We start from the raw sequence: 27,252 nt of genomic DNA on the forward strand, positions 1-27,252 counted from the left end.
GAGAGAGCAGTAAGTAGAACAAGGGTAGGGAATAGGGACATAGCAGAAAAGGTAAGTTTTAGTCTAGTCTAGGATTCCTAACTTCCTAACCACTGGTTTATACCATTTTGTGCAAAGCTCTAAACTATAGCCCATGGGTCAAATATAGTCCACTGCCTGTTTTTGTAAATAAAGATTTATTGGAATATAGCTCATTTATTTATGTATTGTCTATGACTGCTTTTAAGCAAAGTCAAGTAGTTGTAACAGAGACTGTATGGCCTACAAATCACAAAATATTTCTCTTTAGCTCTTTATAGAGAAAGTTTGCCAGGAACTCCCTGGCGGTTCAGTAGTTAGGACTCTGCGCTTTCACTGCCAAGGGCACAGGTTCAATCGCTGGTCAGGGCAAAAAAAAAAAAAAAAGAGAAAGTTTGCCAACCCCTGGTTGATCTAATCCAATACTTCTCGAACTTTAATGTGCATGCTCATCACCCTGGGATCTTGTTATAATGTAAATTCTGATTCACTAAGTTTGGTATGGAGCCTGAAATCCTGCATTTCTAACCAACTCCCAGATGCTGCTGATGTTGCTGGTCTGCAGGCCACCTTGAGAAGCAAAAGTCCAGATGACTGAGACTCCTGAACTGAGTGAGAAATGTAGAAGAAACAACTGTGCAATAGTCTCAATATTCTAAGAAGTTGATTGCTAATGGTTTCAGAAAATGAAGCTTTCTCTTATTGAAGCTTAAAATCATCTTCACTTTCAGGGCAAGTACATTAACTCCTCATTTACCCAATGATCACATCTGCAACTTCATCGATCTGGAGTCCAGGCCCACCCAGGAAATAAGGAGGCTACTGCTACATTCCAGAACAATCAAATAAGACTCAAAACAAGGTTCATAAGCAGAAGCAGGTATTATGAAAAAGTGAGGGTCTAAAGTTATTTCTAAAGCAGAGAAACATGTAGCTTTTAAAAAGCTATTTAATTAAATAAATTTTGACATTTGAATATGTTAGGAAAGCGAATTTATCATAACACAGCATGTGATGTCAGGAGCATTTTGGATTCACCAAAAGTCAACTCACAAAAGCTGGTTATTTCCTTACCTTGTGACAACAATCCAGGGAGAGAGAGTCTTCGGCTGCCTCCCTCTGATTCTTCTTCTCTGATATCCACAAGACTTGAACTCTTCTTTCCTTGCATGGACTCCTGTTTAACCTGTTCTTCTCTGCTATCTTTCAGACCTTCTGGGCCTATGGGACTACTGCCTGCCTGAGCTCCAGGTTCACAAGGGGCTGTACTATAAAAGTTCATAACTTTCTTAAGAGACAAGGTCCCAGCTTCATATGTAGCAGCCACTCTCACACCAACAGCAGATGCACAAGAGACCACTAGGCTGTTCAGGGCTGAAGTGCTTGTGGTTGCTGGGCTGTGAAGATTAGGAATCGCTTCTGCTACAAGAGGCTAAAATATACACACATAAAAAAGTATATAAAAATATAATCCCGTATACAACAAGCAATCAATAAAAAGAAAGTGTAACATCTATCACTATTTGCAAATATAAGAATCTAAAACAAGAGGTCTCTTCATCTCCAACCTAAAGGTATCCCTTCTTGATCACAGATTTAACACATTAGATGGAAATGAGTACTTAAAATACAGTTCCTTATCAAAAGTACTTCCTTTTGTTTGAGTGGTGTTTTATCATGGTATTTAAAAATAGGTCCCAGCTGCTTTTATAAAATAAACACAGTAGAAGGGAGAGGGGAGGGAAGGTATGGAAAACATCGCCTCCAGTATGAGGTAATAGCCCTGGATAGAAGGTTGAAAAAATGCAAGTTTTATTATTGATCACTACTAGGAAAAATTACACAGATTTTTACTAAGAAATAATGAGAAAAAATTACATTTTAAGAAGAAAAGGCTTTTCCTAAAATGTTTTATGAACACAAATTTATATATGGCATACACAGGCAGAAAAATAAGTTATACCTCTAAACTATCCGCCCCCAAACTATGTTCTGAAATTTCTGTCCTTCTACCGTCTCATCAAGAGTATTTTCCATGACCCAGGGGCAAGGTAAACTGAAAGATTACCTTTGCTCTCGCTACCATCGAGCAATGTGGTAGGTTAATCATTAAACATTTGGATCCAAGGTTCTTAGTGTTATTCACAGCTGTATTAGAAAGCCAACTAAAGTTTTCTGATATCTTAGTGAAAGATCAGTTAAAACATACTCTGAGCTGTCAAGCACCACTGTTTACTAAAAAAGAAAGTCACTAGATATACCTACTAACACACGAAAAAGCTTTTGGCTCATGAGCATAGGTCACAATGAAAATTTTGTTTCGTATGCTACCCAAAGATCCCAAGGGGTGGGAGGGTGCGTGTGTATATCTTAATTTGTCCTGAATTGCAAACCAAACCAAAAAAATTTTTTAACACTGGCTTCTGATTTTCTTAAAGGAAATAATTCCTGTTCCCTGCACAGTGCCTGACATGTAGTAGGCACTCAATACATTTTGTTCAATTAAATACTAAATTCAACAAAATGTGAGTCTTTAATTAAAATATCCAACAAAATAAACAAATATACCATATTAAAAAAGATAAATACAAAGCCTATTACTTCCTTGGTGACACAGTTCTCATGATAACTTGTTCAGAAAAACTGGTGTCACTATTTCCACCATCTATTTACAAAAGCTCATAACAGAAGCAGTGATGGTATTTCGGGGTGACTAATTTAGGGAGTTCTTACCATTAGGTGGAGGAAAGTCAAAAAAACTCTACCTTATATAAACTTTAAACTATTGTTCTAACTCGCTCCTCTACTTAATTATATTTAACAATTCATAAAATAAGTAAATAAAACAAAAACACGTGCCCAGCAATTTTGATGGAAGACATAATTTCAGGAGTTCCAATCAACCAATAGCAAAATGCAATAATGAAATATATGCTTCATTGCCAAATACTTTGGTTTATTTCACAAACGTGAGATATTCTTTCAATTACATCTGGCCAGAAGAAAAAAACTTGTCCTAAGCCACATAAATTCCTAATGGTTAGCTGTATGATTGAGACACTATTTACAAAGATGGAATTACACTTAAACACACACTGCCAAAACTAGCATAGGTAACCAAAACTTTAAATGTTTAACCAAACGGGTCCAAAGGAAAGTGCAATTTCAATGATGATAATCTATTATTCAAATAAACAGTATACAATAAACTTTTAACTACAACTTTAATAAATCAGAGAAATGACTTTTGGAAAGTCAAAATCTAACTTTTTTATAAGCATGTACGAGTCCTGTTAAATTATTACTTTTGCTTTGTTTAGATTTTTCTTTCTCCAAACAGCTTCTTAATAAAAAATTAAAAAAAAAAAATCAAACATCTACAAGGTTCGGTGAGAAGACTGTGAAATAAAAACTGTTTCTAAAAACACCTCTAAGCCACGTTCCCATTCTGAACCAGTAAACAACAGTGGTGAAGAATCCAGAAGCTATGTGGTTTCAAAAACCTGAAAACAACGTCACAAGGCAGCTCTTTTATGATTAGTTTTTTGGGGTTTTTTTGAGACTTAACCACTGGACCACCAAGGAAGTCCCTAGGATTATATGTTTTTGTTTAGATTTGTTTTCTTAGAGTTTTGGAAAAGCAAAAGCAAAAGGCTTCCACTAAGAGTAAAAAAACAAGTATCCTTTAGAACAATTTGTTTTAAGTAGGGAGACACACCTTACTACATGCCCCTGGTAAATAGCTTTTCTACACTTACTACAAGTTTTCAAAGTGAAAGTAGTTTAAACGAGATGAAGAGAATATTAAACCCTCCGCCCAGTGATGCCCAGTAAGGACCACTGGTATAACTGAAAAGAATTCGAACAATATGTAATGCCAGTCAGTTTCAAGTCTGCCTATAATCGAGGGATCCGCCACACAGCAACCTTCTCTGATAAAGAAGGAAAGGATTTTTCTCAATAGTATCTGAAGAGTGCTACAAATACAGATAAGAGAATTCTTTGTGAATATATAGTCATGTTAGATTAAACTCTTCAGGGGTCCACCTTAGCCATGGGAGAAAAAGTACTTGGAAAAAAAAAATGGGATTTTTCTACTTACAAAACAAGCCCAGAATAACATCTTTCAACATCATAAATAAAGGGCCAGAATTTGAACATAAAGAGTAATTTTGAATTAATCCAGGGTTTTCCTTATCTAGGCTTGCATGATAAGACAGATTAATAGTCAAACTCAAAAAATAAAAAAAGGTACCAACCCTTAGGTATTTTAAAGTTTCTCAAGAAAACTCATATGGTTCAACTTTATATTATAAAATGTAGCAGGTACCTGAGGTGGCACTGGCTTTTCACCATTCTCTGAGTTCTCTCTTACTGAATGATTTGACAGTTTCTGCACGTATTCATTTACTGACTGAGTGTCAGGGTACGATGGTACACTTCTTGCAGAAGAAATTTCAGTTGTTCCCATGACATCTTGTGGGGAGGAAATGGTCTCAACACTTGCGGTCTGAACATTTCCAACATTCAGTTCGGTAGCAGCAGGCAGCTCATTTTGTACGAAGGTGTTCTCAAACACTTCTCCCTGGCCATCAAGGGTTTCAGTGGAGGGGGTGATGGCAGAGCTGGCCTGGTTTTCTGACTGGGATTCTGACAGTGTCACACCTAATGGACAGCAATGGCTGTCTGATATAATCACATGGTCTTCTTTGTCAGTCATTGTAATTAACAGCTGGCTGCACTGGTTACATCTTTCTGGCACCGGCTTCAGATCCTGGGAAGGGAGGCACTGCACCAGGGCTAAGCTGTGGAACGCACCACAGGCAACTTGGAGCACTACTCGCCCAGCAAGATGTTCCACCTTTTGCGGCTTTGTCACTGGGAAGGTAGTGGTACTGAGACCCAACTGACAACCGGTACCCCATGCCCAAATCTCTCTGCTTAGGGACAATGCCAGAGTGTGCTCCTCGCCACATGCCAACTGCAAGACCCTGACCGCTAACAAAGGACTGGTCTCGGAATCAGAAATGCTGACAGGATTTGGTTCCGGCACATACTGCTGGTTAGCGACCGCACACTGGCCAGCAGAGTTCTCCCCCCACATGTACACTACGCCGCTTTCTGTCACTGCTCCGCTGTGGAAACTCCCTGTTGCCACAGTAACGACATACTGCCCAACCAGCACCTCTTCTAGAACGGGGCTACTCGTACAAATCTCTGCTGGTTCACTTCTCCAGGGGAGAGTCCCAAAGCTGTAGACCTCACCATCTGAAGGTTTTAAAAAAAAAGAAAAAAAAAAAAAGGGAGGGAGTTAGTGAATTAACTAGAAATTTTATCAGCTAATTTTTAGTCCCCTCTAGGTTTAACAAAATAGAATTTTTTTTTCTTTTTTTAATTTTCAAAAGCACAGTTGTAGAAATTTGGTTGAAGCAGATAGCATTCCACACTTATTAATCTTTTAACAAATAACATCTTTTAACATTCTGAAATATAGTGACAATTTCTACAAATTGCAGGAGACTACTTCAAATGAAGGGTATTGCTCCTCTCCTTCAGCCTTATCCTACAAACTCCTAGCATCGATCCGTTACTAATGGCTATCATTGCAGGCTATTACAGAAGCAGATTCCAAGAGTTCAAAGACATAACAATGATCATGACATGATCAGATAAAATAAGCAGAAGATAAAACAGACACATTCGCTAATATCTACAACATTCACTACTAATGAATAAGTCAGAGCAGCAAAAAATTATGCAATGACATAAAAATATTAGAGATTCACTTTGGCCAAAACTATGAAATTAGCTTTATACCTCCACGTTGGACTGAGAGCACCAATGTTAACATGAAGTTGTGTACCATACTATGTATAATTTTTAAATGTTATTTATAATATATATTGTGTACTAGATAGCCTTCCTGAGGTGTCATTTGTTTAAAAAGCAAATCACAACAAAACAAAAAAACAAATGAAGCCATGACTGGCTAGCTTTAGAATTAAAAGGGAAGGCACCAGTGAGTTGGGTACATGAATGATGATAACCTATTTGTGTTCACGTGTGCTACCAAGTCATAGTTTTACTGCAGGTATTGGGGAAATTTGGGGGTATGTGCAAATGATTTATGCTAGCTAAAAAACTCAAATGGAACAAAGACTTGGCCATGGGTTTTGAAAAATATTAAACAAAGCCCACCATCCTTTCTTTCCTATGTGACCAGAGGGTCACCCATTTTTTTTAATTAATGAAAATAGGTACTATTTTTCCTCCACAAAGCAGCAATTGAGTTGCTGATGAAAAAAAGGCATACTTTATCTTTGGCCTATTACACATGGCAGATACATTTATATACTCAAATTAACTCACTACAACATCTATGTAAGGAAAAACACAATAGTGGCTAGAGGGAAGATCAGCTTTTATTAGGGAATTTCTAATTTGGATAGAGTACTGAGAAAATAAGCTCACTGGTTAAGATCTTTTAAACTTTTCTTCCCAAGTGATATAACACACTTGCAACAGTTCACCAACACTTTCAATTGGTATTATATTCCATTAGAATAACAGTCTCTCCAGAGCAAATTGCAGAGAAGTGAATACTTAGACATCATTTTTTTAACCTGGAATACCTCAAAAATAGTGAGTCAATGAGGTGTCCTCATTGAATTATGAGCTAATGGTTAAATTGAATAGAGACAAAGCTTGAAAATTTCTAGTATTCAATCAGTATCATTTCCTCACTTAGAAAAGAAAGTACCTGAGACCTTTGTGCCATTTCAAGCTACACATTTGTGTGAGCTGAGATTTTTTGTTACTTTGACACTTAAACCAGAACACTGCTTAAACATGAACATAGGTTATATACTTTTTTTTTTTTTTAAGTTTTCCCTCAGTTTTCCCAGGCTTTTAGGTTTGATTCTATATGTTTAAAGATATCATGCTCATGAAGGATTCCTAAATATCTTACTGAGGGGCTAATAAAACGACAGTAACAGAATTCTACTTATATATGCTTGAGAACTATAGATTTTGAAGCCCATAGGGCAGGTACTGGATATAGTTCACATTTGAAAAACAAGGCTTTCTCCAAATTCTGGCCTAATACAATAATAATAATAGTATTATGGATTATTATAATAACAGTGACATAATAATAAAGAAATTAGAAAGAAATCCATGTTTGCCCCAAAAAACCACCATGGTCAGATTTAAGCTTTGTTTCCTAGAATCTGTCTTCCCTTAGTTCCTACAAGGAAAATACCAAAGCATTGTTAAATACTTAGTAAATACTTACAGAGTAGAAATTTATAAATTAGTGAAGCTGATGGCAGTCCTGACCCAAATCAAATTTGCCAAGACTTAGTTGGTAAAGTGCCATCAAAATTAAAGGCAGCTCTCTATGTAAATTATAGCCTATGTTTCTGATATAGATTTGTAGATTTTATTATATGTTCTTATGAGCTGCTATTTATGCCTGAGAAAAACGGTACTGAGACAGTACAGCCAAGAGATTTAAAAAGCAAATTTTGAAATTAGACTCTCTGGGTTCCCATCCTAACTCTGACCCTTTAAATAGTCGTGTGTGCTTGGGAAAACAATTTAACCTCCCTGACCTTCAGCTTCCTCATCTGTGAAGTGGGCATAATAACAGCAGCTACCTCATAAGGTGGCTGTGAGGACTCAATGAGATAATACATATAAAGTGCTTAGTGCAGTGCCTGGCACATATAATTGTTTAATAAACATTAGCTATTATTAGCATTATTATTCTAATACATTTAATGAACAAAGGTATAGTAAAAAGGTCTCTGAATACATAATCTTTTAAAAAATCTAATTTTTCATGTACTTATCACTACTAAAATTTTTAAACTATAATTCTCCCTTTTATTCTAGTTATGGTACATCTTAAATATAAGAACTAATCTGACTTCTGATAAAGGGAGTAAGAACATATTTTGAAAACAAAGAAAGCATAAGTTCCAGCAAAGTTCACTCAGAATCCCTCGTACTCAGTAACTCTCAGCTGCTCCTACACGCTCCAACACTGGTCAGAGTCTCAGTTAGTGTTGGCTAAGAAGTTCTTTTCAATACCTTCAGTCAGAAGAACTCCATGTTTCACTCCAAGGGCCGCATGAAGAACAGTCTTTCCTCCCCAGCCTGGCAATCTCTCTGGTGTTACAGAACGGGAGCCTGCCTGCCACACATGGACCAGGCCTCTTTCTTTGGATCCTTCAGCTTCTGTTGAACTACAAACATCAAGAAAAATAGCTTAAAAATAGCTTGTTCCTCCAGTTCAGAACTGTATCTTTTGTCCTTCATACTGTCATGAGATTTATACCTTTTACCAGTACATGGGTGACTGAGTCAGATAGTTTAGCACCTATTTTATGGCGTGGTTATGACACAGGAGCAGAGGTAAAATTACTATTTATATAAACGAGGATAAACCCACAAATTACTTATCTCTATCTAAGAAGCAAACAAAACCTGGGCTATTTTTTGAAGTTTTCTGATTTAAAATTTCAAGATTCTTACTTCTTAGTACATTAACTACTTGTTTAGATGTTAAAGTTATAACATGTCCCAAGTTGGAGTCTTATTTTAAATTTTTAGTTTTTAATTTGGTATTTTAAAAAAAAGTATTTGAGAAAGACAGAAGGAATAGGGATCCATATTGCCCTTTATACCGAGTTTAAGCTCTATAATTCCTATTTAAATTTTTAAGAATTAAATTTATAACAGGTACCAGTAAAATCCTTCATGCTTTACTCACGTTCTAGCCAAAGAATTCTATCCATCTGATAACCCTAGTTCAAAGAACATAAAACACACAGCTGCATAACAATGACCGTATCCCAACTGCCTCCCTTTCCAAGAAAAGCCCACATTAACATACTCTGGGTTTCCCTTTATATAAAATTTTCCTTTGTGTCGCCATTGATGGGGCATTTATTTTCATATTCTTTTTTCTAGAACACTGATGCCAATATTTTAATGAGGCACAGAAACTTTTTTTGGTTTTCTTTATTTTCTAATACCTAGGATTTTCTCTACTTTTGTTAAATAATATTCCTCTAAACTGTAATGAGGCATAACCATGTTTTTATGAAAGGAAAGCCACAAACCTAACCCTCCTTTCAAAATATCATCCATGGCGCCGAGTTCTCTAAGGATAGAATTACAATTAATAAGGCTACTTTTGAAAACCTGAAATTATGTGTGACAAAAAAAAATGGCTTCAAAAGCTTTAAAATGGTGAAGAAATTTGGGGCCTTTTATAAGCATAAGAAAGGAACTAGCAACAAAGTGTACCACTAACAAGCTTTATTGTAATTATCTTTCCTTCTTTACCAATCAACACAAATGTCACTATTCCTACTTAATAGCCATCAACAAGAAAATTACACTGAAGAGAAGCTACACATAAGTGGAACTGTCTGTTGTGTTTTCCTAGAAGGGTAGGGGAAAAGGAAAAAATGGTTTTACCTTTTCTTCTTTGAGTCCATCGGTCAGTGGGAGCACTCCATCACCAAATCATTCCCTCCTTGCAAAAGGTATATAAATCCCTAAATGGCAAAACACAGGTAAGCACAAAGAGCAGTGAAAGAGCACTTTGCTGTTTTATCTGTCAGATTTTAAAAAAAGAAGAAAAAAGGCAGCTCTCCAACAAGTGCACATTCACTGGGCAATAAATATGCAGCAAAACTATTTAAACTATTTCATATCCTGCCTGCCAAAGTCGAATCTCTAGACTGAGCCTGCCCACTGAGCTTATAAAAATGCCTGTTGATCATCAAATGTAATGTCAAAGTGAGAAAAGACTACCCACAACCTAGCTGTACTTTGTCAGGCAACAGATTTTTTTCATTTGTTTTTTATTATAAATAAGTTCAATCTGAAAACTCAATGTGTTAAGTATTCATTACACACAAATTAAGGCTACTTTTTAAATGCTGCTGGGACATATAAACACTTAAATACCAATTAAGTAAACAAGAATTTCTTGGGGCTTCCCTGGTGGCGCAGTGGTTAAGAATCCGCCTGCCAATGCAGGGGACACGGGTTCGAGCCCTGGTCCCGGAAGATCCCACATGCTGTGGAACAACTAAGCCCGTGCACCACAACTACTGAGCCTGCAATCTAGAGCCCGCGAACCACAACTATTGAAGCCCGCGTGCCTAGAGCCTGTGCTCCGCAACAAGAGACGCCACCATAATGGGAAGCCTGCATACCGCAATGAAGAGGAATCTCCTCTCACCTCAACTAGAGAAAGCCCGCGTGCAGCAGCGAAGATCCAACGCAGCCAAAAATAAATAAATAAAATAAATTAATTAAAAAAAAAAAAAAAAGAATTTCTGCAATCTCTCCAGTAATGTATCAGATTCAAACAGTTTTAATTTCATTTTCCAGTAATGCACACACACAAAATTACATCATTAAAACAAAGTTTTCCATGTATTGGAACTATCAGTGTTTTCCCCAAATCGACCTCAATTCAAAACCATAATCCAAAGGGCTGGAAGAAAGAAGTTTGAATTTAAAATATCTATTTTTAAATCTACCATTTAATAGAAAAGAGCTATATGAAAATAACAGTACAAATATCATGACCCATCATTTCAGAAACTCAATGTTTAATAAAGTAAGAGCTAGAAATATTGACAGGCAGACAGAAACGCTCAAGGCATTTCAACTAAGAAATTCACATTTTTAAGGGCACCAAAACTCATGAAAATAAGAGCAACGGGGTTTTAGATGTGTGAATGATAAAAATACTGGGGCCAAATTCATTATTTTTCTGCAAAAGGGTATGGCATCGTCACTGTGCTTTGAAAAGAGCCCACACCAGCAGGAGTGATGTAAGACCATCTGTTTACTCCAGGTTGCCTGTGAATTCTTACAGTTTCCCATCTGTATATCTGGAGGAAATTACTCTCTACCTAATGCTTATTTTAGAAAGATTTTGACTCATTCAAAGTTGGATGAAGGGTACATGTAAATGAAAGATATATCTGAACAGATTTAATAAATGCTATTCATTTAATAAATATGATTACTAAGTGATACTATGCTTTGTGTGTGATAGTAATTAACTTTTAATAAAATGTACAGTTCACAGCATACAGAAAAGTTCTGAGGCCAGGTCTAACCTATGCTTATCTATGAGAGATCAGGGAGTAACTGGTCCCTTGATAAAAGTTAAACAATGCCCAGGGGGAAACCAGAGAACTGCTCTGGGAGGGTATGGGAGTGCACAAGCACATTTCATGCAACTGATTCACTGTTCGTAAACCAAATTGTGTCCTACTGCCTGTCAATCAAAACTGTTGAGAATCAGTAAAATGAATAAAGCAGCTGACCTTCTCTTTTGGTGTCATATTTTTGAATACACTGTTTTCTTAAAGTGGATTACTCCTTATGCCACATGATTTCTAACCAACATTCATTTTTTCAAATCTAAATGGAATTAAAACTCTACAAACTGTCTTGCAACTTTGTTACTTACTATATACTGTAGGAAGGATAATGATTCCCAAGATACCCATGTCCTAATGCCCAGAAACTGTGAATATGTTAGGTTACATGGCAAAGGGGAAGTAAAGCTCCTAATCAGCTTGTTTTAAGTTGGGGAGATTATCCTAGTTATCCAGATGGACTCAGCATAATCACAGAGTCCTTAAAAGTGGAAGAGACAACAAGCCTCTTAGATAGCCACATCCACCACAGGGCAGACAGCAGAAGCAAGAAGAACTACAGTCCTGCAGCCTGTGGAACAATAACCACATTCACAGAAAGATAGACAAGATGAAAAGGCAGAGGGCTATATACCAGATGAAGGAACAAGATAAAACCCCAGAAAAACAACTAAATGAAGTGGAGATAGGCAACCTTCCAGAAAAAGAATTCAGAATAATGATGGTGAAGATGATCCAGGACCTCGGAAAAAGAATGGAGGCAAAGATCAAGAATATGCAAGAAATGTTTAACAAAGACCTAGAAGAATTAAAGAACAAACAGAGATGAACAATACAATAATTGAAATGAAAACTATGCTAGAAGGAATCAATAGCAGAATAACTGAGGCAGAAGAACGGATAAGTGACCTGGAAGACAGAATGGTGGAATTCACTGCTACGGAACAGAATAAAGAAAAAAGAATGAAAAGAAATGAAGACAGCCTAAGAGACCTCTGGGACAACATTAAACACAACAACATTCACATTATAGGGGCCCAGAAGGAGAAGAGAGAGAGAAAGGACCAGAGAAAATATCTGAAGAGATTACAGTCGACAACTTCCCTAACATGGGAAAGGAAATAGCCACCCAAGTCCAGGAAGCACAGAGAGTCCCATACAGGATAAAGCCAAGGAGAAACAAGCTGAGACACATAGTAATCAAATTGGCAAAAATTAAAGACAAAGAAAAATTATTGAAAGCAGCAAGGGAAAAATGACAAATAACATGGAAGGGAACTCCCATAAGGTTAACAGCTGATTTCTCAGCAGAAACTCTACAAGCCAGAAGGGAGTGGCATGATACACTTAAAGTGATGAAAGGGAAGAAACTACAACCAAGATTACTCTACCCGGCAAGGATCTCATTCAGATTCAACGGAGAAATCAAAAGCTTTACAGACAAGCAAAAGCTAAGAGAATTCAGCACCACCAAACTAGCTCTACAGCAAATGCTAAAGGAACTTCTCTAAGTGGGAAACACAAGAGAAGAAAAGGACCTACAAAAACAAACCCAAAACAATTAAGAAAATGGTCATAGGAACATACATATCAATAATTACCCTAAACGGGAATGGATTAAATCCTCCAACCAAAAGACACAGGCTTGCTGAATGGATACAAAAACAAGACCCATATATATGCTGTCTACAAGAGACTCACTTCAGACCTAGGGACACATTCAGACTGAAAGTGAGGGGATGGAAGAAGATATTCCATGCAAATGGAAATCAAAAGAAAGCTGGAGTAGCAATACTCATATCAGATAAAATGGACTTTAAAATAAAGAATGTTACAAGAGACGAGGAGGGACACTACATAATGATCAAGGGATCAACCCAAGAAGAAGATATAACAATTATAAATATATATGCACCCAACATAGGAGCACCTCAATACATAAGGCAACTGCTAACAGCTATAAAAGAGGAAATCGACAGTAACACAATAATAGTGGGGGACTTTAACACCTCACTTACACCAATGGACAGATCATCCAAACAGAAAATGAATAAGGAAACACAAGCTTTAAATGACAAAATAGACCAGATAGATTTAATTGATATTTATAGGACATTCCATCCAAAAACAGCAGATTACACTTCCTTCGCAAGTGCACACGGAATGGAACGTTCTCCAGGATAGATCACATCTTGGGTCACAAATCAAGCCTCAGTAAATTTAAGAAAATTGAAATCATATCAAGCATCTTTTCTGACCACAATGCTATGAGATTAGAAGTGAATTACAGGGAAAAAACGTAAAAAACACAAACACATGGAGGCTAAACAATACGTTACTAAATAAGCAAGAAGTCACTGAAAAAATCAAAGAGGAAATAAAAAATTACCTAGAGACAAATGACAATGAAAACACGACGATCCAAAACCTATGGGATGCAGCAAAAGCAGTTCTAAGAGGAAAGTTTACAGCTATAAAAGCCTACCTCAAGAAACAAGAAAAATCTCAAATAAACAATCTAAACTTACACCTGAAGGAACTAGAGAAAGAAGAACAAACAAAACCCAAAGTCAGCAGAAGGAAAGAAATCATAAAGATCAGAGCAGAAATAAATGAAATAGAAACAAAGAAAACAATAGCAAAGATCAATAAAACTAAAAGCTGGTTCTTTGAGAAGATAAACAAAATTGATAAACCACTGGCCAGACTCATCAAGAAAAAGAAGGAGAGGACTCAAATCAATAAAATTAGAAATGAAAAAAGAGAAGTTACAACAGACACCGCAGAAATACAAAGCATCCTAAGAGACTACTACAAGCAACTCTATGCCAATCAAATGGACAACCTGGAAGAAATGGACAAATTCTTAGAAAGGTATAACCTTCCAAGACTGAACCAGGAAGAAATAGAAAATATGAACAGACCAATCACAAGTAATGAAATTGAAACTGTGATTAAAAATCTTCCAACAAACAAAATCCAGGACCAGATGGCTTCACAGGTGAATTCTATCAAACATTTAGAGAAGAGCTAACACCCATCCTTCTCAAACCCTTCCAAAAAATTGCAGAGGAAGGAACACTCCCAAACTCATTGTATGAGGCCACCATCAGCCTGATACCAAAACCAGACAAAGATACTACAAAAAAAGAAAATTACAGACCAATATCACTGATGAATATAGACGCAAAAATCTTCAACAAAATACTAGCAAACAGAATCCAGCAACATGTTAAAAGGATCATATACGATGATCAAGTGGGATTTATCCCAGGGATGCAAGGATTCTTCAATACACACAAATCAATCAATGTGATACAGCATATTAACAAACTCAAGAAGAAAAACCATATGATCATCTCAATAGATGCAGAAAAAGCTTTGGACAAAATTCAATACCCATTTATAATAAAAACTCTCCAGAAAGTGGGCATAGAGGGAACCTACCTCAACATAATAGAGTCCATATACAACAAACCCACAGCAAACATCATTCTCAATGGTGAAAAACTGAAAGCATTTCCTCTAAGATCAGGAACTAGACAAGGATGTCCACTCTCACCACTACTATTCAACATAATTTTGGAAGTCCTAGCCATGGCAATCAGAGAAGAAAAAGAAATAAAAGGAATAAAAATTGGAAAAGAAGAAGTAAAAGTTTCACTGTTTGCAGATGACATGATACTATACATAGAGAATCCTAAAGATGCCACCAGAAAACTACTAGAGCTAATCAATGAATTCGGTAAAGCTGCAGGATACAAAATTAATGCACAGAAATCTCTTGCACTCCTATACACTAATGATGAAAAATCTGAAAGAGAAATTATGGAAACACTCCCATTTACCACCGCAACAAAAAGAATAAAATACCTAGGTATAAACCTACCTAGGGAGACAAAAGACCTGTATGCAGAAAACTATAAGACATTAATGAAAGAAATTAAAGATGATACCAACAGATGGAGAGATATACCATGTTCTTGGATTGGAAGAATCAATATTGTGAAAATGACTATACTACCCAAAGCAATCTACAGATTCAATGCAATCCCTATCAAATTACCAATGGCATTTTTTACGGAACTAGAACAAATCATCTCAAAATTTGTATGGAGACACAAAAGATCCCGAATAGCCAAAGCAGTCTTGAGGGAAAAAAACGGAGCTGGAGAAATCAGACTCCCTGACTTCAGACTATACTACAAAGCTACAGTAATCAAGACAATATGGTACTGGCACAAAAACAGAAACACAGATCAATGGAACAAGATAGAAAGCCCAGAGATAAACCCACACACCTATGGTCAACTAATCTATGACAAAGGAGGCAACGATATACAATGGAGAAAAGACAGTCTCTTCAATAAGTGGTGCTGGGAAAACTGGACAGCTACAAGTAAAAGAATGAAATTAGAACACTCCCTAACACCATACACAAAAATAAACTCAAAATGGATTCGAGACCTAAATGTAAGACCGGACACTATAAAACTCTTAGAGGAAAACATAGGAAGAATACTCTTTGACATAAATCATAGCAAGATCTTTTTTGATGCACCTCTTAGAATAATGGAAAGAAAAACAAAAATAAACAAATGGGACCTAATGAAACTTCAAAGCTTTTGCACAGCAAAGGAAACCATAAACAAGACGAAAAGACAACCCTCAGAATGGGAGAAAATATTTGCAAATGAATCAACTGACAAAGGATTAATCTCCAAAATATAAAAACAGCTCATGCAGCTCAATGTTAAAAAAAAAACAACCCAATCCAAAAATGGGCAGAAGACCTAAATAGACATTTCTCCAAAGAAGACATACAGATGGCCAAGAAGCACATGAAAAGCTGCTCAACATCACTAATTATTAGAGAAATGCAAATCAAAACTACAATGAGGTATCACCTCACACCAGTTAGAATGGGCATCATCAGAAAATCTACAAACAACAAATGCTGGAGGGGGTGTGGAGAAAAGGGAACCCTCTTGCACTGTTGGTGGGAATGTAAATTGATATAGCCAATATGGAGAACAGTATGGAGGTTCCTTAGAAAACTAAAAATAGAATTACCATACGACCCAGTAATCCCACTACTGGGCATATACCCAGAGAAAACCATAATTCAAAAAGACACATGCACCCCAATGTTCATTGCAGCACTATTTACAATAGCCAGGTCATGGAAGCTACCTAAATGCCCACTGACAGACGAATGGATAAAGAAGAAGTGGTACATATATACAATGGAATATTACTCAGCCATAAAAAGGAACGAAATTGGGTCATTTGTTGAGACGTGGATGGACCTAGAGACTGTCATACAGAGTGAAGTTAAGTCAGAAAGAGAAAAACAAATATTGTATATTAACGCACATATGTGGAACCTAGAAAAATGGTACAGATGCCCTGGTTTGCAGGGCAGAAATAGAGACACAGATGTAGAGAAACAAACGTATGAACACCAAGGGGGGAAGCGTCAGGGGGGTGGTGGTGGTGGTGGTGTGATGAATTGGGAGATTGGGATTGACATGTATACACTGATGTGTATAAAACTGATGAGTAATAACAACCTGCTGTATAAAATAAATAAATAAATAAAGTGGAAGAGAGAGGCAGAGGAGAGCTCGAGAAAGAGAGGTGATGATAACAAGCCGTGTCAGAGAGCTCCTAAATTGCTGGCTTTGAAGATGGGAGGGGGCAGCCATAAGCCAAAGAATGTAGGTGGCCTCTAGAAGCTGGAAGAGGCAAGGAAATGAATTCTCTCCTAGAGCCTCCAGAAAAAAACGCAGCCCTGCTGACACCTTGATTTTAACCCAGCGAGACTTGCGTCCGACTTTTAACCTAAAGAACTCTAAGATAATAAATTCGTGTTATTTTAGGCACTGAGTTTGCAGCAATGCTACAAGCAGCAACAGAAAGCTAGTACACTATTTCACACACATCTTTCTTTATCGATATTTATAGGTCGAATTTTGTTTTAATGGTGTTTAATATACTTGACTTCTCCTAAGAAGACACGTGTGCCTGAAATTCAGATACAGCAATGAGTAAAAAGGAAATGACTGCTAAGGAAACATAACTAAAAAGGAATATTGCACCTAAATGTGGGAAGCTTATATTATAAAGTTTTACCTCACATACTTAAAATATGCAGCATTTACCGAATCCAGTTAATCTAACATTCTTCCTCAATTACGTATCCAAACAGAAAAAGTAAACCAAAAAATTTGTTTTCCTAGTATTTTTATAATCCCCTCTCTGAGAAATCTATAAGACTTGCCTCAACCATTCAAATAGCATTTAAACTTGCTTATGTTCTTTCACTGCTAACAGTTTTAACTGTTATAAAATTGCCTAATCATGGGGCTTCTTCTGGGGATATTTCTCCCCAGATGAGCTTTGGGGGTCAGGATCCCTGTACTCTGCTTCTTTTCTTCTGTTATAGTAACTTTCCCTCATAGCGTTTATTACATTAACTAGCTCTGATACAGAAGCTGTGTGATATTTACAGACTCAGAAAATGTGGGGTCCTCTTTTACCGCACATGGCCTTTCCAGAGATCAATGGCATCTGTAAAAGGAGCAAACTAGATTGTAGCATCCCCTCCAACTATTAAGTACTATGAGCCACAGAACAAAGATGCATTCATTTTAAAGTATACCACTCTACACTTCAAATTATCTCCTTCACAGTGAAATGTAATTAAACTCTCAGATGACCCTTTAAAACAAAAAGCTTGGTTCTTAATGAGTTGATTCCACTTTTAGATCCCGGTGGATACATACCCTCCTGCTACATTTAACAGAGAAATAAGCTATCTTGTACATGCGGAGAATATGGTTTTAATTCCATGATCTGGGAGTGCCCTAAAAAAAAAAAATCTGGTCTAGATGTTCTAATTATTGCTAGAAAGAAAAGCTACTACTATGGGTCCATGATACCATAACCAGAAATCTAAACTCCAAAAAACTCTGAAAACTAAAAGTTTTTTCATTTAAGTCTTTTGGTGGCAAAATCTAATCTGACCTGAACTCATCCAAGAGCAAAACCAACATGAACTAATGTGATGCTATTTAGTTTTTACCCCTTTAGTGTACATCTTCATATATTTTGTCATAGAAATATTAATATGATTGTAGGGTGGTACCAAAGGTCCCACGAGAAGTGTTATATAATATGGTTTATGCACCTTATTCTAAAGATCAGAAAAACTCTGAATTCCAAAACATGCCTTGCCCCAAGGGTTTCAAGTAAGGGACTGGGAACCTGTATTCTAAAACAACTATCATTTTCGGTAGGGGTCCTCAACTTTTTAATGGCAATGATTTACATCACTTGTTTTAAAAGTTTTAAGTCCATTTTATAGTGAACATACTCACACAGAGTGCCCAAATGAATTCTGTAAGAAATATCCTCCCTGCAAATACTCACTTGGCTCATCTTAGTGGAGGAAGGAAGCCTGGGCTCTTTAATTTCATACAAGACTACCAATTTGGTGGAAAGATGTAAATAATGAGAGAGGTGCTGTGTCCTAGAACAACTAGGACTTAGTGATGTATTAGACATAAGAGGGGGGTAAAGGAGAAGGAGGTATCAAAAATGACCTCTAATTTCTCCCTTGAACAACTGTGTAGTGGTACCATTTACTGATATGAGGAAGAGTGAGAGGGTAGGATTCTGAAGTGGAAGGTAAGATTCTCGTAAGACAAGATTTTTTTATAAGTTCAAGATGCCTGTGAGAAATCCAAGAACACATATCAAGTGAGCAGCTGAATATGTGAGTATGGAGTTCAGAAGAAAGGTCTCAACTATTGATATAAACTTGGGAAGGCATATGGATAATATCTGAAATCAAGGCAATGGATAGTATCACTGGAGTGTGTATTAAGAGAAAAGGGAGGCACAGAATCAAGCTGTTAAGTTACTTGGATAGGATAAGCAACAAGCAAAGACTGAGGTGAGAAGTGGCCTGAGAGGTAGAACAAACAAGAGTCTGATGTGGGCACAGAAAGCAAAGCAGAGAGTGTTTCCAGCAGGAATGACTGGTCAACACGGCTGGGGTCTCAGCTGGGGACTGAAAACCAGATTGCAGCAGGCTGACTATAAATGGCAGGTGAGGACATGAAAATAAAGTTGGTGTAAATGATTCTTTTAAAAAATATTGAAATGGCAAACAGAAATGGAGAAGTAGCTGGAGAGAAACATGAAGATCAAGGGTGTAATTTTGGGGGGTGGGGGAAGATGACAGATAGCTGAACATGTTTGTAGGACAATGACATTGATCCTAGATGCAAGGGAGACAAGGACAGAGGGCAGAACCAAAATCCTGGACAAAAGTGGAAGAGGATAGCGTCCGGAACACGCATGCAGTGGGACTGGTCTTTCACAAGAGGAAGGGTCTACATTTTAAAAAGAAACAAAACAACAGGTACAGATACAGGCAGGATTATAGATTTTGTGGTGGGAGGATAAGAGTCCCACATGATAGCACCTGTAAGTGACTAGGACTTCATAGTATGTGTGCTATGTTTTCTAATCTCACACCTGGTTCCATTCATTCTGTCTCTTTATTTTGCCACATTTACACATTTCTGTAAACTGCCTTTTAGGAACAAGGCAGAATATAAATAAAAATTTTAAAATATTGAACAGAAATGTGTTAATGGAATATTATCCCAAATGCAAAAAGAAAATTAAACCATGTAGGATTCTATGTATTCACATCTAGTAAACTTTATTCTCTGGACAAAGTCCTTTTGCCTTAATAATTTAGTAAAAGTTAGTATATTAACTTTAATTAAATTTCAACAACTAAAACCACATGTAGTTTTCTTACCTACTATACTCCAGGTATGGAACTAATATAAAACTTCCACGGAAGCCAAAAACATCTTATGCTCTGTTATATCCCAGCTGCTTAATATAGTCCTGACATACAACAAGTACTCAGTAAATACCTGTAGACAGACTAGGCCTATATAAGTCAACAAGTTCCTACCCTTAAGGAGTTTACATACGAGTATGTTCTTTCTGACTAGAATGATGGCTCTAAGTAGACAGTGCCCTCAAGGCATAAGAAAGCTAACTTAACTAGCAAACTTAACTAGCAAAGCTGGGCCCTTCTAGTCTTAGTCTCCTGTCTCATTTATTGGTTTAAAATAAGTGTATTGATTAAAATAGTGAAATAATAGCAATAATTATAGTTACAAGAGTAATGATACTACTGTTTAGAATGACAAGACATTAAGATAGGAAGACAATAAAAATAATAATAAAGGAGCAAACTGTATCATAATGCCTTGAAAAGAATTTGGACATAGAGTGAATCTGACATAAAATTACTACAGATTTCATGCAGTCATTTACACCTTCTCTTTAAAGTTTGAGTTACTTGTGTTTTATTACAATGTAGTAAACCAGAGTTTATACTGTGAATGCAGTAAACAATAATTGAAGACCCTATGGAATTTTATACATGGTAAATGCTTAATAAATATTTGCTTTTAGAGGCTCAGTCTATGTTTACACATGGATTAAGGCAACTTTTGACTCAAACACCTGATTTACAACTAATCTGTACACCAACAACTGCTACTTCCTGGATATCCTGCCACTCTAGCCTTTACACACCACCACCAAAGGTTGAGGAACACTCACCTTGCACCTAAGGCTTGACAAACCAACCACCAACAAAGGTGGAGGCCACTTCAAATCCTAGCCCTCTCAGCCTGAAATGCTGCACTGGAGGCACTGCCTAATACCACTATGGGAGCTGACCAACCCCTTAAATTCTGACCCAGAGTTCAGGAGTTCAGTAAATTAATGCATTAAATAAAGTCAGTAGGCTGGCCTAGAGAGTACTTATTATTTATAATGTTGTTACTAATGGGATAATGCACTTAAGTCATTGATTCAAAATATATTATAAACTCCTGGAGGTCAGAAACCATGACTTATTCATCGGTGCATTCTTGTACCCATGGTAACCACTAGGTATAAGCTGGCTGCGCATAAGTGAGTCCTCAGTGGAAGACAACCCTCGATCTTAAGTTCCAGTCCACGGACTTCCAAATGATTAGAAGGTTTCCATGCCTGTTATAAAAGTCAATGTCTGACATGAAAGGAAAGTGTCTTCTCATAATAGAAACTCTCATACATAATTTGCTAATGGTACTTCCTAACAAGGAAGATGCTTTTATTTCATGTCACTTCACAGATGTTAGACAACCTAGGAAAGAACAGTCCCTTTCTCCTTAGTACATGGAGACTGTTTCTGGGCAATCAGGGACACTAAGGCTTCATAGTCTCTTTCTCTTTTTACTTATTTTTATTTTTTTTATGGCCTGCTAATTTCACCTTGAAACCTACTAAAACGACACTCTTCTGATTGTTGAGAATCTTCTAAAATGGATATTACTCATGGGAGAGGGGGATAAACATGGTAAAATAAACACCCAGCAAATACCCATTTAGCTCCTTTTTGCACCCACTGCCTATCTCTTTAAAATGCATTTTCTGTAAATACTAAATTCCCATGAAACATTCTGATAAATATTACAATACCAGCAACTGAATTTCAAATTCCCAGGTACTGCAACCATTTATGCCTATTATTACTTGATAGCATATAATTTCTGATATAAATTATTCCTTTAATATATTGCTACGATTCTTTTACTAAAATGGCCACTTTTTTAAAAAAGGCAATATTACAGAAATACAGTTCAAAGTATGTTGGCTTATTTTACCAATCAATAATATCCAGTGCTTAAGGTCAACAAGGGGCCACATAACTGAACAGGGAGTACACATGTCAAAATATACTGCTCTGGAGATATAAGTTTCACTTAGAGTATTTTGAAAGTGCTAATAACAGGTATTCTTGATTAGGAATGAAAATATGGTTTTTAAACGTGTGAGTCATATTAGAGATCAGCTATTAAATTCACTATTTGTTACTCAACCATTTAACGCATTGTCATCATGTTTACTTATCAATACCTGTAGAAAGAGCATTATTTTGTTTGAGCAATAACTAGGACACTTGCATTCACGGTATAAAACTCAGGTTTACTACACTGTAATAAAATTTAACCAGTGAAAACTTTAAAAAAGTGTTAATGACTACATGATATCTGCAGTAATTTGGGGGTTTTTTTTCAATATTTAAATATTTATTTATTTATTTGGCTGCGCTGGGTCTTAGTTGCGGCATGCGGGATCTAGTTTTCTGACCAGAGATCGAACCCGGGCCCCCTGCATTGGGAGTGCGGAGTCTTAACGCTGGACCACCAGGGAAGTCCCTCTGCAGTAATTTTGTATGTGAGTCACTCTCTCAAATTCCTTGCAGGGCTTTATGATACAATGCACTCCCCTATACTTTGAGAGTTCATGATCAGTACATGCCTGCACTTCTCAAGAGTCTCTAGAATTTAAATTCCCCTGCAGCCTTTCAAGAAGGATCATTCCTCATATCCTAAGGCAAGCATCTTCCCAGGAGCACAAGTCAAACGAAAAGTCTGTCTCCTCTCTTTAGAAAAGCTTTACATAGTGGAGCTGCACTGGCACATTCTTTTCAATGCGGGGAGAGAAGCTACAAAGTAAAAAAAAGAAAGCATATTGGGAGAGAGCCCCGATTATATATAAAAATTCTAAGGTGCTAGTTTCACAAACTATCTTAACCAATCACAAATCTGTAAAAAAATTAATAATAATAATGTACAAATCCATGTACCCATCATTGAGTTTTAACAAATATTAACATATTTTCATATTTGCTTAAGCTCCCTTTAAAATAGAAGAAAAAGTTATACATAGATTTGAAGGAGCTCTACCCAAACCTTCCTTCTCCAGAGTTACCCACTATTCCTAAAGTTAATGTGTCTTATTTCCATGTACATTCTTATACTTTTATGTACTCTCACTAGATACATACATATCAATAAACAGTAATGTGCTATATTGTTTCAAAACTCTCCATAAATGCATAATACAGTAATCATATATCCTTTGGCAACCTGCTTTTTTTACTCAATATTATGTACTTGAAATGTATCCATGTTATAAACAAAGATCTAGTTTATTCATTTTTACCAAGGGATAGTATTCCATTGCATGAATAAACCATAGTTTATCCATTTCCTTACTAAAGTACAGCTGGATTGTTCTACTTTATCACTATTTTAAGAGCTGCTATAATCATCTTTGTTAGATGTTTGCTTGGGCAATTGCCCCAATTTTATTTAAGAATTCGGCTCAACAAAAATTTAGGTTGCGGAAGAAAAGAACCCTTAGAATGAAAGTAAATTCACCCAGATCCCACTGACCCAGTCTTTTTTTTCATAGGAGTTGAGAAAACTGTACATTTTTCTTCAAAACCAAACTCTATGAACTGTACAATAAAAGAGTAAGTCTACAAGAGCCCCCAAAAGTACTCAATACATCTCTGATTTGAATATTTCTGCTCTATTCACGTGGATCAATTAATTCACCTACTTCACCAATTGTTCAGCTCTTTTGTCACTGTGTGATGCTGGCAAACATCAAGACAGAATGTAAAGATGGCACCATTACATCTATAGACGAACGGGAAATGGGGATAAGAAAATAAATGTAATGCTAAAAAGGACCACGTCATAATTGGTTGCTCTTTTATTTGTGGTTACCACACATTTTCTTAAGGACTGATATCCTTAAGAAATCTACTTTCTTATAACTGATGACTGAATTAATTGGTCATTAATGAAAAGTTAAAAGAAAAAAAATGTTTAAAAAAAACTCTACCAGAAATATCTATATCCCTAATACAGTTAGAGTATGTGGTAGGTTTAATTCCACAAAGTTATTAAAATCCTCACAGCATTCCTCTGAGTGTCAGAGAAAAGGGCTCAACCTCACACTACATCAAAGCAAGCCTTCTTTTACACCAGCTCAAAAATCACCACTCTCTACCTTCCTTCCTAGTTTTTCAACTCATACCTTACCTAGTCTCATATTAATAAAGAATTATAAAAGGTTTTTACAAGTCAGTCATATTCTTTGGAAATACCTTTAGAATGGACCCAGCAATACTGCATTTAACCCATGTTTTTCATGAAAATGTGTAAGATTGATAGTACTCTTCCCATCTAATCACATGAAAACTAAAATCAGTTCTCAGTGAGGTTGTTACCATACCTTTTGCTTCTTTGACAGTCAAAATGCCCAAAGTAAGTCAATGACAACCTAAATTCTGAAAGGCTGAAATTTGGAGAAAAGGGATTCCAGTTCACATTGTATAAATCAACTTAAAAAATAAGGGGCTCACATAATGCCACTCAAATCCCCCCCCCAAATTACATGTTTGGTTCTTTATGTTCTGCATCATCTTTTCAAATTTTAATATTGTGAAACAGCTTTTAACATTTCTTGCTATAGCTATGAATCTTAAGTCTGCCAATACTAGTCATAGTTTGGAAACTAAGTAATAAATTTAAACTAGGTATAGATTCCATCAGCATTTTCCACATTAAAAGGTTCTAATGGAACACCAAAGTTACTACAGACCAACATGAAATCATATTTTCTCTAAATATACCCCTACATCATAAAACTATCTGGAAACTATCCCTTGATTTTAAAAAGTAAACTATAGTTCTTTTCTAAAAAAATATTCAGTTCTCTTTCACATCATTTAGAAAACAGTGAGTCAGTGGATCATGATGTAGTGGAAAAGGAAATGACTTATAAAAATGGCTAATATGTATTGAATATCTACATACAGTGCCAAGCACTGTAAAAAAATATGATACATGAACCATTACATGTAAAGGTACCATTATGAGGAAGGTACTTTTATACCCGATTCAGAGATAAGGAAATGGAGGCAGATAAGTAACTTGCCCAAACTCAAAGATCTAAGTGTATGTGACTCCAGGTATGCTCAGGTCTAAAGCACTTCACCACTATGCTTGTATTATCAAGATTAAAATACTGTAATCTACTGCAAAAGCAAATTTTTCACTACTTAAATTCTTAATTTTATTCTTTAAAGCCTTTTAAAGAACATTTACAGCCACCAACAAATCCAAAAGGAAACAGACTAAGGATCTGCGTTTGTGTTCAACAGTGATTTCCTTTTCCATTCTAAACCAAAAAGATAATACTCTACTTGGATAAGCCACTTCAGCCCGTGTGCTTTTCCTCTTCCCTCATCAACAAAGACCTAAGCAGTACAACACTTCGGCGAACCTACACTTGTCTGTCTCCAAAGTAGCCCTATTACACAGAGGACCAACCCCACCGCCAGGACCACTGCCTTACGACAGCCCCTATGTTATTCTGTTCCTATCTTCACTTCTCAAAAGAACTTAACCAACCTCTGCTGGATAACTTGACACGACAAAGGACTAAGGCTAAACTACTAATGCTTAATATCAAAGTCATTTTCTTTTTCCACAACCGCCTTTTCAAGCCAGCAAAACCCTCGGTTCACTCTCCACCGCGATCTGCATCTAGGAACAAACCCATCTGGGACACTCACCAAGGTTCGCCGCCAGGGACCCCGGTTTATCCTGTCGGCGCCTAGAGAGGGCATTCAATAAATCCTCCTGAATGAATGGGTGGAAGGCAGCGTGGGGGGAGGCGGGAAGGGGGACACGAAGGAACTTCACGACCCTGAGATCTCTGCAGTGGCGCCCGGTCTGGGGAGGAGGAACCGGGGCGACTGGGAGAACCGAGGAGCCAGCCGTTGGGTGCTCCTCGACAGGCAGGTCTGTTGGTCGGACGCAGGCTTGGGAAGACGCGGGCGCCGTCTCCGTGGGTCTCCGCAGCGCGCTCCCGGGCCTCGGCCTGCGCCTCCGCCTTTCTCCCGGACCCCGGCCTCCCGCACGCTGGAGGCCCCGGCCGATCAGCCCTCCGAAGCCACGGGCCAACCCAGGACCCGCGCTCGCTCACCTGCCGCTCCCCCTGCAGCACCCCGGTCTGCATCCGGCGCGAGCCTGGCAGTCCCGCGGGCCCGTGAGATCAGCTGATTCACGGGGGGCGGGGCTTCTGGGCAGGGGCTGGGCGGCGAGCGAGTGCGAAGGCCGGAGATCACTCCCGACGTAGGTGGGGTTTGATGCCAACGGCGTCTGGTAGGGATCAAAATTACTAAAGGGGCGTTAGACACCGCGGGCAACGTTCCCGAGGTACTGCCTTTCCCTTAGGACCAGGCAGAGCCACGACTCCTGAGATGCACTTGGGCAATGACGTAACGTGGCGTCGCGAGGGCCTAACTACCCGAGCGGTTCCATGGTAACGGTGAGGAGAGTGGTTGGGAGCTGCAGTCATTTTGCTGCTACCTCAGACTGCTGTAGCGCGAAGGGTAAGTTCGCTACTCTTGACAGTGAAAAGGCTAAAATGTCTTCAGACTACGTCTATGGACTGTACCCTAATGGTAGTCACTTCCTCCCCCGAGAATGACGTCATCGCCAGGCGGCGGGGATTGGCGCTAGAATCCGCACTTTTTACTACTTCGTTGCAACCCCGAAGGATGAAGTGTGGTAGGAGGGAATGAGTTGGCCTCTCCTGTGATCCCCACTGAGCCCCCCCGTAGACAATCTAAGTAACGCCAGTTTGTTTGCTCAGCACACAGTTTCACGACTGTCTGCTTGTTGCAGTCAGAGCCCCACCGTAGACAATCTAAGTAACGCCAGTTTGTTTGCTCAGCACACAGTTTCACGACTGTCTGCTTGTTGCAGTCACAGCCCCACCACGACTCAGCTCGCGCCCCCTAAGTCCCCCCGTGAAGATTTTCCGGAGCCGCCACTCATGACACACAGTGGGTGCAAACTCTACTTCTAGGCAGTTTGCCATCGCTGGACCTGCAAACCTGTATTCAGACCGTCAGCGAAAGATGTGCAGTCAGGGTCTGAAGCTCCTGTGCATAAATGGTCTATTAAGTTCACCAACATCCTCAACTCGATTGCCTCCTTGATCCTCCATCACCTGCAAAAACGTTAGTCTGCAACACTTCAACCAACCTTGTACACTCTTGCACCAGTGCTGGAAA

General features: G+C 37.8%; 1 protein-coding gene across 5 annotated transcripts in view; it reads right to left on the reverse strand.

Annotated features, from left to right (window-relative positions):
• The window catches only part of ALS2 (alsin Rho guanine nucleotide exchange factor ALS2), an 86,556-nt gene extending 60,334 nt beyond the window's left edge, over positions 1 to 26,222 (reverse strand). For 3 of the 5 annotated variants that reach the window (XM_061186525.1, XM_061186537.1, XM_061186534.1), the window contains exons 1-5: positions 25,744 to 26,173; positions 9,511 to 9,590; positions 8,116 to 8,270; positions 4,349 to 5,286; positions 1,093 to 1,450 (exon numbers count right to left, since the gene is read on the reverse strand). In XM_061186525.1, the coding sequence (XP_061042508.1) occupies positions 1,093 to 1,450; positions 4,349 to 5,286; positions 8,116 to 8,270; positions 9,511 to 9,530 (1,471 nt within the window). In that variant the 5' untranslated portion in view covers positions 9,531 to 9,590; positions 25,744 to 26,173. Of the gene's footprint in view, positions 1 to 1,092; positions 1,451 to 4,348; positions 5,287 to 8,115; positions 8,271 to 9,510; positions 9,591 to 25,743 lie in introns of all 5 variants that reach the window. The other 2 variants (XM_061186509.1, XM_061186518.1) reach the window with 2 other exon arrangements.
• Between the last annotated feature and the right edge of the window lie 1,030 nt (positions 26,223 to 27,252).

This window comes from Eubalaena glacialis, chromosome 1, assembly GCF_028564815.1.
Source record: "Eubalaena glacialis isolate mEubGla1 chromosome 1, mEubGla1.1.hap2.+ XY, whole genome shotgun sequence".
Taxonomy (NCBI): Eukaryota; Metazoa; Chordata; class Mammalia; order Artiodactyla; family Balaenidae; genus Eubalaena; species Eubalaena glacialis.